At 44.1% G+C, this 12,841-nt stretch overlaps 1 protein-coding gene across 4 annotated transcripts in view; it reads left to right on the top strand.

The window, feature by feature from the left end:
* The first annotated feature begins 1,154 nt into the window (after positions 1-1,154).
* LOC106608363 (tau-tubulin kinase 1) overlaps positions 1,155-12,841 on the top strand; it is a 36,446-nt gene continuing 24,759 nt past the window's right edge. Inside the window, exons 1-10 of one of the 4 annotated variants that reach the window (XM_014206270.2) lie at positions 1,155-1,566; positions 4,253-4,411; positions 4,808-4,955; positions 5,705-5,778; positions 6,030-6,173; positions 6,558-6,662; positions 8,927-8,992; positions 9,168-9,260; positions 9,573-9,698; positions 10,220-10,377. In XM_014206270.2, the coding sequence (XP_014061745.1) occupies positions 4,304-4,411; positions 4,808-4,955; positions 5,705-5,778; positions 6,030-6,173; positions 6,558-6,662; positions 8,927-8,992; positions 9,168-9,260; positions 9,573-9,698; positions 10,220-10,377 (1,022 nt within the window). In that variant the 5' untranslated portion in view covers positions 1,155-1,566; positions 4,253-4,303. Of the gene's footprint in view, positions 1,567-1,652; positions 2,418-4,252; positions 4,412-4,807; positions 4,956-5,704; positions 5,779-6,029; positions 6,174-6,557; positions 6,663-8,673; positions 8,739-8,926; positions 8,993-9,167; positions 9,261-9,572; positions 9,699-10,219; positions 10,378-12,841 lie in introns of those variants that run through there. The other 3 variants (XM_014206283.2, XM_014206275.2, XM_014206290.2) reach the window with 3 other exon arrangements.

A 12,841-nucleotide genomic window follows, 5' to 3' on the forward strand; every position in this document is an offset into this window, starting at 1 on the left:
GTCAGATCAGAGGCAGTAGGGATGACTAAGCATTATATTGATAGTTGCCATAATTCTGTCCTGCTTGAGCATTCTAAATGTAACTCGTTATTTTTGTGTGTCAGGGAAAATGTAAGGAGTAAAAACTACATTATTTTCTTTAGGAATGTAGTGGAGTAAAAGTAGTCAAAAATATAAATAGTAAATTAAAGTACAGATACCCCCCAAAAAACGACTTAAGTAGTACTTAAAAGTATTTTTATTTAAGTACACCACTGCATATCGGCTATAACCGCACTGTATCTGCAAGCTGTTGGCTAGAGCACACATGCCAATACCAGAGTGGACCCATTCGCTATACCCACCCAACATTTTTTGTGGCAAAACCATCAATAGGGTTACAGTTGAAAATATGATGGAAAGCCATTTCATTTGTATTTTTTATTTGGTACATGGGAATTTAATCACAAAGAATATTTTTATGTGCACTACGTCATCACACACAGCTTTTTATCTGCAACAAGTCCATCTTTGGTGGGAAAATGTGCATATTGTTTTTATGCAGAGTTTAGAATATTCACATGAAAATATGTTGCCAATTGGATGGAAACCTAACTAGTGCTAAAGTAAATTGTTTGCATTCCAACCCATTCTGCCATGGGGCTGAGCAAAAATGCTGTAGTTTGAAAGGTAATATCTGCCAATTCTACATATTTTTCCCATGTGTTGGTAAGAACCTTTGGCAGTTTTAAAGCTAATTTCCTGCAATTCTACACATTTTGCCATGACTTATGCCAGGTTCGTGATATCTGAATGAGTGTGACTAGCAAAATCAATGACTGCCCGCTGGAGGTCAAGGACCCTGGGCACATGCCCTACTGTACGTGTCTGGTTGTTGATGATTAGGACAACTTCAAGGTTTAGATCTGAGTGACTATCAGTGACTGACATAACAAGTGGAAAACTGCTGATGCATTACCAAATGTCGAAATTGCACCTTGTTTATTCTACCTTTCTAACACTCAACAGTAAATTGAGTACCCCCTCCAAAAAAAAAAGTCGGTATTCTGCATATAGGCAGAGGCGCTTCGGTCATGACGTCAAGGTTAAATGCACGAATGAGAACTGGAATTTATCTGTGGAAAAACAGTGCCCTCTTGCGTGTAGAATGAATCTACACAAAGGAGGAGGCCGTGGTTAGTGACTCAGTGAGACCATTGTGCACTAGTGCATTTTTGCATTTGCCTAAGATCCTACAGACACACTGTTACTTTGGTGCTGCTACTGAAACGGCTATTTCTGGCACATTTCATCATTTCATCATTTCTCAACAGGCGCTTATCGAGCGCCGTGCGCTCCTCACGTTACCACGCAACAACCATCCATGGTCATGCAAGACCGCGCGCGTTGCGTAATGGGAGAATCTCGGTGATGCTGATTCAGAGGAGTAGAGGCGTATAACGGGGAGAATGGAGAATGGTGCAACGATAACCGACACATATGTCATAAATACGACCTCGCACAAGGACTGATGCACCTCTCAAATGCCTCGCGAACCGAGGCCCTACAACGACGTCAGAAGATCAGGTCTGGATACAATGTTTTGCTCTTTGTTGAATTGATGTAGATGATCTTGCGGACATAAAGCACATCCAAGACATTGGCACTTTGTCAATAATGATGCTGAATACAAGGTCGCTCGCTTTGCTATGATAACTTGGGCAACGCCACTTCGATGCGCTGTTTCTAGAGAATAAAGCAATCTGGAATCACGTTGTCACTCCACAACACAGTTATTGGCAATGATGCCAGATGACGTCAGGAGCTTGAACATGACAATTAGTATATTTTACATCTATATAACAAGAAACATGAATAATTTAGAAAGAGTCATCATAATGCAGACTTACGTCAGTGATTTGAGTCGCTCACAACAAGAGGTGTAGTCTTTTACAAGCATCTAGTCGGGTCCCTTTCCATCGGTTTTCCCGACTATAAACGACATTTCCCAAAGTGCAACTCGCGGCTTACCATGCAGTGGAACGTTGCATGGCGGCTGATTGACTGATATTGATCCAATGGGTGATTCCTGAAATATGTTTTAGGGGCGGAGAAAAGGTACATAACCTGTCCATTGGGCCAGGGGCGCAGGACGATGGTGAATGTTGATACTTGGAAAACGTCAAACCTAGAATTAGAACTCTGTATGGGCTGTGCGCATCGCCTGCCGCTTGGATGGTAACCCTCCCTACCCGTTGAGAGAGCGCCGAAACTGCAGTGCGGAGAAATGTAACAGAAGGAGGAGAATGATAGTAGAGCTTATGGGCCTGGGGACTGCTGTTAGTTGCGATGGAGGAGAGGTTGTGTCTTATGGAATGATATCTAAGGAAAGCCTATTGGAAACAGTTCGGGTCCCACCCTGTGATTCTAGCAGTAAGGTGAGAGCGCAAATTACAAGTAATTCATAGGCCCAACATTAGACAGTGCAGTGGCCTACTAAAATGTTACACCCTTTTCCTAATTCTAAATATAAATGTAGCTGTAAAATGTAGCCTAGTTACATACTTGAAAAATGATCACTGGGTTTTCTTAGTAGCTACTATGATAATGGCTTTTGGGTGTTGCAATTGACCAGTCTATTTTTTGTGATGAGGTTCGTTATAGATTTGGAAAAATATAAAGACATGGTTTAAATGTTGGCCTACTAAAACTGTTTTGCCAACACTGGGTGTGTGGTATTGGAGTCGTTCAATCCAAAGTCCCCTATGCAGGTGTACTTTACTTTAATCAACCAAGTGTACATTGACATTATTTAACCACGAGGTAATTGCATGACAGAGTTAATTAACTTGAACATTGCTTTATTACTTTGCATTGTTGCATTGAGTGTACCGTTAGCACATTAACTGTCTAGGGCAGTGGGAAGCTTCCACGCCAGTATAAGGCTCAGGATGTTCTCTCCTGCTTCTGCATTTGATTTGGGAATGCTTTTAGCCCAGCCGTTCTAATACAGGTAACTGCCAAAATAAACATTCTATCATGCTTAGGGTAATGTATAAAAATGCCCAGTTGTCCATTATTTTGGCTACCATGGCTAGAAGAGATCTCAGTGACTTTGAAAGAGGGGTCTCAAAGGAGCATAGGGAGTTTAAAGGGTGTGTGTGTGTGTTTGTCTCAGTCACCAGATCTCAACCCAATTGAACACTTGTGGGAGATTCTGGAGCAGTGCCTGATACAGCATTATCCACCACCATCAACAAAGCAACAAATTATGTAATTTCTTGTGGAAAAATTGTCGCATCTCTCCAATAGAGTTTCAGACACTTTTAGAATCTATGCCAAGGCGCATTGAAGCTTTTCTGGTGATTCGTGGTGGCGCAACACCCTATTAAAACACTTTATGTTGGTGTTTCCTTTATTTAGGCAGTTACCTGTAGGTATGCTGTCTGGCAGGCAGCGCAAGCCTAAAGCAGTGTTTCCCAACTACAGTCCTCTAGTACCCCAAACAGCACACATTTTTGTAGTTGCCCTGGACAGACCCACTTGATTCAACTCATTGAGGGCTTGATGATTAGTGGAATCAGGTGTGTCTGTCTGGGGCTACAACAAAAAAGTGTATTTGAGGACTGGAGTGGGGAAACACTGGCCTAGAGAATGCCAGCAAGTGTGTTAAATGAGGGGTGCTGCGGCGCTGTCCTTGGCCAGCACGGTGCTGTAATGAGTGGTGCTGTCCAATGTGCTGAAAAGACAGCTTCAGTCACACCTATGCCTATGGATTCCATTTGTAGCGAAATTGCATGCAATCTATCAAATATTTTTGCGCTTACTGTCGCTGTCCCTAGTGCTGAATCTGTAAACAACACATTTGTTTTAAACGCGTGTCCCAGTGCTTTCTGTGGTGCTGAATTGTTGTTAAGCGAGGATAGCGGTGCTGTCTGTGGTGCTGAAGTTTTGTTAAGCACGGATAGCGGTGCTGTCCATGGTGCCAAATTGTTTACTTATGACCACATAGACATATTTGGGGTTCAGAGGTGTTAGTGACATGTTGACAGTTTACCAGGAGGCTAAGGCTAAATCTGTAGGCCGAGGCTAAGTCTGCTGCTCTTCCTGACAGATTGGTTTTGTGGCCTCATTGTATTGTCAAGCTTGTACCCTGTTGTTTTAAAATTAGTTACGGTAGTCAGTTTAGATGATACTTTTTCATTGATAATGTATGTGTTGTATACTGTATTTGTGTATGTTGTAGCTTACATTACTGTGTTCTTCTTCACAGGTAAATGGCTGAATCAAGTTGGGAGCTGCTGTGTCTCTGTCTGGCCGGCCAATGCAGTGCGTAGGGACGGCCGCCCAGCCCGACGAAAACATGAACGGAGCGGGGGAGCAGGTGGACATCCTGCCCCCAAACTGCTTGGTAAAGGACCGATGGAAAGTGGTGAGTTTGGTTTTATCTTCAGAGACATTTTGACCATGTAATTGACTCTCAGCTGAGCGACTGGTGGAATAATTAAACAATTGATGAATGAAACACATGATGCAAGAGTTGAGAATCCCTGATTTAGAATGTTCCTTAACCTGATGAGAACTAGCCGGGTCACAGATCTGTTGGTGCTGTCTTGCCAAATTATATGGTCATTGTTAGGCGTGACAGTGACCATAAAAGTTGTCAAGACAGCGCCAACAAATCTGGGACCAGGTTAGTGGAGAATTAGCATTTTCTAAATGTTCACATCAAAGAACAGGCAGCAAACAGTAAGAAGCAGGCATCCACAATCCTCACTTTTCTACTGTGTTTATTCCACCCTTGCCTCTCCTCTGCCACCATTCCCAGCTGAAGAAAATCGGCGGGGGAGGTTTCGGGGAGATCTACGAGGCGTTAGACCTGCTGACCAGGGAGAATGTGGCTCTCAAGGTAGAGTCAGCCCAGCAGCCTAAACAGGTCCTCAAGATGGAGGTGGCTGTCCTCAAAAAACTGCAAGGTAAGGGCCTATGTGTTTGAGCAGTAACACACGATCACACGTACAGCTGTGTGTTTGTGTGGTTAAGTGGTAACGCCACTAATACAAGCATGTGTTAGAACCTCAAAGGTTGTGGGTTCAATCCTTGTGACCTTTGCCACTTTCTCTTCTCCTGCACTATATATCACCCTTTGTGATGAAATTCCACTCTCCTGTTATGAAAAAGAAACTGCAAGGGTAAGGGCAGGCAGATACCAGGGATGGATAGGGTTCACTAAGGACATGATCAATCAATGACAACATCACCTTGTACATGAATAAGCATGGCACGGTTAATTAAGTTGTCTGGCTATGGTCTGATGTGATGTGAGGTAAACATCTGTCTGTCTAGCCATTTGATTAGTGTGATTGGCAAGGTTGTAGGTGTGGTGATTGTTCTGTTCTGGGGTTTGATGAGTTAGGTGGTCAATCAGTTGACATGCCTGCTGCACTGGGGTTTATACTGCTTTGTGCAAAATTATATTTTGGCAGTGAGTGTTTCACATCGTCGATCTCTTAGGCAGTATTTATTTGGGGGGATTTCTGTGTCTGCCAGCTTTGCTTGTTCTGGTCTGTTGCCCCAAAAACAGATACAAAAAGAAAGTAATCTTAATCTTAAACCTCCAACTGAATCAGTTGTTTAACTGTGATGGTACAAGTAGATTCGTAGCTAGCTCATTTTATAATGACTGTATAATAACATTCACACTAACCTCTCACTTCTTTCACAGGAAGAAATCATGTATGTAAGTTCATCGGATGTGGAAGGAACGAGAAGTTTAACTATGTGGTCATGCAACTTCAGGTAACCATTTATCAGAACACTGATACAATTGCTTTAGGTTGAGAGAATTGTAGCCAAGGCTACAACTAAGTCGAAAAAAATGAATGAAAAATATTTCTCTCCCTCTATCTCCCCGCTCTCCCTCTCTCCGTCCCCCCTCTCCCTCCCCCTGTTTTCTTTCATTTCTCCCTACCCTCCCTCCCTCTGACCCCTCTATCTCCCTCTCTCCCCCCACCTTCCCCCTCTTTCCCTCCCCCTTCTCTCCACCCCAGCAGGGGAGAAACCTAGCGGACCTGAGGAGGAGTCAGCCCCGCGGCACCTTCACCATGAGCACCACGCTACGCCTGGGCAAACAGATCCTGGAGTCCATAGAGGCCATCCACTCTGTGGGCTTCCTGCACAGAGACATCAAGCCTGTAGGTGGCCCTCTCTGTAGCACTTTACCTAAAGCCTGCAGGTATAAGGCATTATGATGTGTGGTTATAATGCATTGTAAGACTAATTAATCTATTCTAGAGTCCATAGAGGTCATTGACTCTGTGGGATTCCTGCACTGACATCAAGCCTGTAGGGGGCACTGTACATGTCAGAGATAGAGAGAGGTGGGTGAGAGAAAGAGCAAAGATGTGTGATTTAGAGAGAGTGGTGTGTGTGTGTGAGAGAGATTGTGAGAGAGAGATAGGGTGTGAGCTAGGGTCATGTCTATACAATGACAGAGAGAAACACTGCTTTGGGCTTCACCTGTTGATATGCCTGTGATGTCCTCGACTCAACTCTGTTTCTCTGTTGTTTTTTCCCAGTCAAACTTTGCCATGGGTCGACTCCCCTCCACCTATAGAAAGTGCTTTATGTTAGACTTTGGCCTGGCTCGCCAGTACACTAACACTACCGGAGAGGTCCGACCGGTAAGTAGCCGTGGAAGGATTCTGTTCATTTCATTTATTATGTTATGTAAATATGTAAACCTGTTGAATCATTCTAGCAAGAATATAGGACATGGGGTATAAGGTTTGCTATTTTGGTGTTGAGTTAGGAGGGGTAGTTCACACAACCTGGGGGTAGTGGCAATGGGTTTTTCGCACAGGAAATGCTTGGTCCTCAGGGCACTGTGGGTAGGAGAATAGGAAAGCACAGGGCATGTGCCTTTTTGTGATGTGATTAATAGTTGGCTAGCCTGATACAGACGGATCTAGAGTTGGCTAGCCTGATACAGACGGATCTAGAGTTGACTAGCCTGATACAGACGGATCTAGAGTTGGCTAGCCTGATACAGACGGATCTAGAGTTGGCTAGCCTGATACAGACGGATCTAGAGTTGGCTAGCCTGATACAGACGGATCTAGAGTTGGCTAGCCTGATACAGACGGATCTAGAGTTGGCTAGCCTGATACAGACGGATCTAGAGTTGACTAGCCTGATACAGACGGATCTAGAGTTGGCTAGCCTGATACAGACGGATCTAGAGTTGGCTAGCCTGATACAGACGGATCTAGAGTTGGCTAGCCTGATACAGACGGATCTAGAGTTGGCTAGCCTGATACAGACGGATCTAGAGTTGGCTAGCCTGATACAGACGGATCTAGAGTTGGCTAGCCTGATACAGACGGATCTAGAGTTGGCTAGCCTGATACAGACGGATCTAGAGTTGGCTAGCCTGATACAGACGGATCTAGAGTTGGCTAGCCTGATACAGACGGATCTAGAGTTGGCTAGCCTGATACAGACGGATCTAGAGTTGGCTAGCCTGATACAGACGGATCTAGAGTTGGCTAGCCTGATACAGACGGATCTAGAGTTGGCTAGCCTGATACAGACGGATCTAGAGTTGGCTAGCCTGATACAGACGGATCTAGAGTTGGCTAGCCTGATACAGACGGATCTAGAGTTGGCTAGCCTGATATAGGTTGATGTGGAGTTGGCTAGCCTGATACAGACGGATCTAGAGTTGGCTAGCCTGATACAGACGGATCTAGAGTTGGCTAGCCTGATATAGGTTGATGTGGAGTTGGCTAGCCTGATACAGGCTGATGGAGAGTTGGCTAGCCTGATACAGACGGATCTAGAGTTGGCTAGCCTGATACAGACGGATCTAGAGTTGGCTAGCCTGATACAGGCTGATGGAGAGTTGGCTAGCCTGATATAGGTTGATGTGGAGTTGGCTAGGCTGATATAGGTTGATGGGGCGTTGGCTAGCCTGATACTGGCTGATATAGAGTTAGCTAGCCTGATACAGGTTAATGTAGCCTGATATAGGTTGATGTAGTTGGCTGGCTGATGGAGAGTTGGCTAGCCTGATACAGGCTGATGGAGAGTTGGCTAGCCTGATATAGGCTGATGTATAGCCTGGGCCACAGGGGAGATTCTTTCTGCTTTTCTTTTTGCTGACTCAGCCTCCACTCATCGATTAGAAGGGCAGGTCTGTACTGCAGATTTAGAACAGCAGCTAGACCACATACACACACACACACACACACACACACACACACACACACACACACACACACACACATATACAGTATACATATACACACACACACACTGTTGTAAATTCTAACATGCCGTTTCTAAGGTAATATCCCTAGACTACCTGGCAAATGGAATGGGTGTTATTATCAAGGTCAAAACTGTCATCCTCCACTCTTGAGGCAAAATGGTGATGCAGATTCCAGTTATTGTGTCAGAGATGCCAATGACCATAAGAAACTACAAATATTAGGAAGATATCACAGGAAAATGATACATTTAAATGATGCGAAGGGCTTTGTAAATGCATTAGTTCATAGTTTGTTACTGTAAATTACTGCAACATTGCTTCAAATATTATGTTCACAAAGTGTTGATGTTAAAGCTTTTACAGTTGTTTTGCTGCAATGTGATGCTGTCCTTTTTTCACCTGTGTGATTTTATGTTTTGCAGTTTTGCTGTTCCTTTTTGGCCTTTTCTGTTCGAAGCGCATGCTTGTGATCCGTCTCATCAGTAAGGTGCTTGATCCCATTTCAGTTTTTATTATCTCTCCCTGCCTGAGATATTTTCCATATCCTTCCTTGTCTCTTTTGAGGTTTTAATTTAAATACTTTATTTCCATCAATCTTTTTCTTTCTAGTTGTCCGTGTGAAATTCTTTTAGGTTTCGTGCTGAAAAGAGAATTTACCTAATTTTATTTTTCCAGCCCAGAACTGTGGCGGGATTTCGGGGCACTGTTCGTTATGCTTCAGTAAATGCTCATAAAAACAAAGTAAGTGTCTTTTTGGGTTCGAAAAATGCAATGCACTACAAATTAATTTAGACCTGAGGGTTTTGTGTAACATCAGTTTGTCAGGAAATCCAAAATAACTGTTGCAGATGTACTTCAGGAATTCTAATAAGTCATGAAAATAATTAATTGATTAATTAATTCTTTAACTTCTCAGGAAATGGGTCGCCATGACGATCTATGGTCGCTATTTTACATGTTGGTAGAATTTGCAGTCGGTCAGCTACCATGGCGAAAAATAAAAGATAAGGTGAGCTACTGTCTACTGCAGTTTCAGTTATTTCCAATATTTCTTTATCCTGGTCCAGTGGACCCAAAGGGGTGCACATTGTTATTTTTGCCCTAACACTACACACCTGGTTAGACTAAACAACTCATCATCAAACCTTTGATTAGTGGAATCATGTGTGTAGTGCTAGGGCAAGAACAAAAATCCCTCCTTTGGGTCCCCAGGAACAGGATTAAGAAACTACAGTAGAGAATGGTTACTGGTGTCTACTGGTGTCTTGCTGGGCTCAACTGATTTCTAATGGTTTCTACTGTATCTCTTGTGTGTCACCAGGAGCAAGTGGGTCAGATTAAGGAGCGCTACGACCACAGAATGCTCCTCAAACACATGCCTTCTGAGTTTCATATTTTCCTGGATCATGTTTTAGGCCTTGACTACTTTACCAAACCAGATTACCAGGTACGTACTGTTCACTTGAAATAGAAAAGGAGAGCCGCACACTCTAGGAGCTCAGATGAAATAATTTAATAACCAACGTTTCAACAGACACTGTCTTCATCAGGGTATAATGACAAACACTGCGGGTCACTAGTTTATATAGTGGCAAAGGACACACATAGGTGTCTGTAATCATGGCCAGGTGTGGCCTGATATCATTGGTTAATTGTTAGACATAAATACGTACTGTTCACTCCCTGCAAGTGGATTCACCTTGTTTATCCCCACTGAACCTCGCTTTTCCTGCGTTCACTTCAATAGCAGAGTGAACAAGACCTGGAAGTGTGGCAATGTGAGACTAACTCCCATACCATACACACTCTCTCAAGTTAAAGTAATAAAACTACAGTATGTAGAAACTAAACAAAAGTAAATCACTTTTAGTACTTAAAGTAAAGCCTATTATTTTATAGCATTGTAGGTTTGATTGAATTCCACCTTTATACCTTACTTTTTACACTTCTCTGTGATCCTCTTTGCAGTTGCTGATGTCGGTCTTTGAGAACAGTATGAAGGAACGCATCATCACAGAGAACGAGTCTTTTGATTGGGAGAAGGGAGGGACGGATGGAGTTCCTCTGTCCACCTGCACGTCAACGCCCCCTCAACAGAACACACGACAGACCCCCGCTGTGGTCGGGTAAGGGAATCAAAATGAGCTATTTAGCTTTATTACAAACGCATCAAAATAAAGATGAAGGCTGACGTTTTACATATCTCTAACCGATTGTGTTTTTTTGTTTGTTTCTTTGCGTTGCATGTAACTTATTTTTGAACTTATTTTGTACATAATGTTGCTACTGCCGTCTCTTATGACCGAAAAGATATTCTGGACATCAGAACTGCGATTACTCACCACGAACTGGCAGAATCCTTTTTTCCCTTTAACGAGTCCGACGAGCCCGACGTGAATGACATACTGCTTTCCCAGGAACAGGCCCAGATGCCCGACATTTGCGTAAAGAGAAGGCAGAGAAAAAGGGGCCGGAGGGCGGGCTGCCTTTTGAGAATTTGTAGGCGATCGAATAAACCCCCACTGCCTTCCATTCTGCTAGCAAACGTGCAATCTTTGGAAAATAAAATCGATGACCTACGCGGAAGATTAAACTACCAACGGGACATTCAAAACTGTAATATCTTATGCTTCACAGAGTCATGGCTGAACGACGACATTATCAACATACAGCTGGCTGGTTATTCGCTGTATCAGTAGTCTGTAATAGTCTGTAATTGCAATTGTAATTGTAGTCTGTAATTGCACACAATTACAGACTACAAGGGGAGGCACAGCCGAGAGCTGCCCAGTGACACGAGCCTACCAGACGAGCTAAACTACTGATATGCTCGCTTCGAGGCAAATAACACTGAAACATGCATGAAAGCACCAGCTGTTCAGCAAGACTGTATGATCACGCTCTCCGCAGCCGATGTGAGTAAGACCTTTAAACAGGTCAACATTCACAAGGCCACAGCGCCAGACGGATTACCAGGATGTGTACTGCGAGCATGCACTGACCAACTGGCAAGTGTCTTCACTAACATTTTCAACCTCTCCCTGTCCGAGTCTGTAATACCAACATGTTTTAAGCAGACCACCATAGTCCCTGTGCCGAAGAACACTAAGGCAACCTGCCTAAATGACTACCGACCCGTAGCACTCACATCTGTAGCCATGAAGTGCTTTGAAAGGTTGGTCATTGCTCACATCAACACCATTATCCCAGAAACCCTGGACCCAATCCAATTTGCATACCGCCCAAACAAATCCACAGATGATGCTATCTCTATTGCACTCCACACTGCCCTTTCCCTCCTGGACAAAAGGAACACCTATGTGAGAATGCTATTCATTGACTACAGCTCAGCATTCAACACAATAGTGCCCTCAAAGCTCACCAATAAGCTAAGGACCCTGGGACAAAACACCTCCCTCTGCAACTGGATTCTGGACTTCCTGATGGGCCGCCCCCAGGTGGTAAGGGTAGGTAACAACACATCCGCCACACTGATCCTCAACACAGGGGCCCCTCAGGGGTGCGTGCTCAGTCCCCTCCTGTACTCCCTGTTCACACATGACTGCACGGCCAGGCACGATTCCAACACCATCATTAAGTTTGCCGATGACACAACAGTGTTAGGCCTGATCACCGACAATGACGAGACAGCCTATAGGGAGGAGGTCAGAGACCTGGCTGTGTGGTGCCAGGACAACAACCTCTCCCTCAACGTGATCAAGACAAAAAAGATGATTGTGGACTACAGGAAAAAGAGGACCAAATGGAGCAGGTTGAGAGCTTCAAGTTCCTTGGTGTCCACATCACCAACAAACTAACATGGTCCAAGCACACCAAGACAGTCATGAAGAGGGCACGACAAAACCTATTCCCCCTCAGGAGACTGAAAATATTTGGCATGTGTCCTCAGATCCTCAAAAGGTTCTACAGCTGCACCATCGAGAGCATCCTAACTGGTTGCATCACTGCCTGGAATGGCAACTGCTCAGCCTCCGACCGCAAGGCACTACAGAGGGTAGTGCGTACGGCCCAGTACACCACTGGGGCCAAGCTTCCTGCCATCACAGGACCTCAATACCAGGTGGTGTCAGAGGAAGGCCCTAAAAATTGTCAAAGACTCCAGCCACCCAAGTCATAGACTGTTCTCTCTGCTACCGCATGGCAAGCGGTACCAGAGCGCCAAGTTTAGGTCCAAGAGGCTTCTAAACAGCTTCTACCCCCAAGCCATAAGACTCCTGAACATCTAATCAAATGGCTACCCAGACTATTTGCATTGCCCCCCCCCCATTTTACACCGCTGCTACTCTCTGTTGTTATCATCTATGCATAGTCAGTTTAATAACTCTACCTACATGTACATATTACCTCAATTACCTCAACTAACCAGTGCCCCCACACATTGACTCTGTACCGGTACCCCCACTGTATATAGTCTCACTATTGTTATTTTACTGCTGCTCTTTAGTTACTTGTTACTTTTTATTTCTTATTCTTATTCATATTTTACATTTTTTTACACTGTATTGTTGGTTAGTGGCTCGAAAGTAAGCATTTCACTGTAAGGTCTACACCTGTTGAATTAAAATTTGA

This window comes from Salmo salar, chromosome ssa01 (assembly GCF_905237065.1).
Source record: "Salmo salar chromosome ssa01, Ssal_v3.1, whole genome shotgun sequence".
NCBI classification, from domain to species: domain Eukaryota; kingdom Metazoa; phylum Chordata; class Actinopteri; order Salmoniformes; family Salmonidae; genus Salmo; species Salmo salar.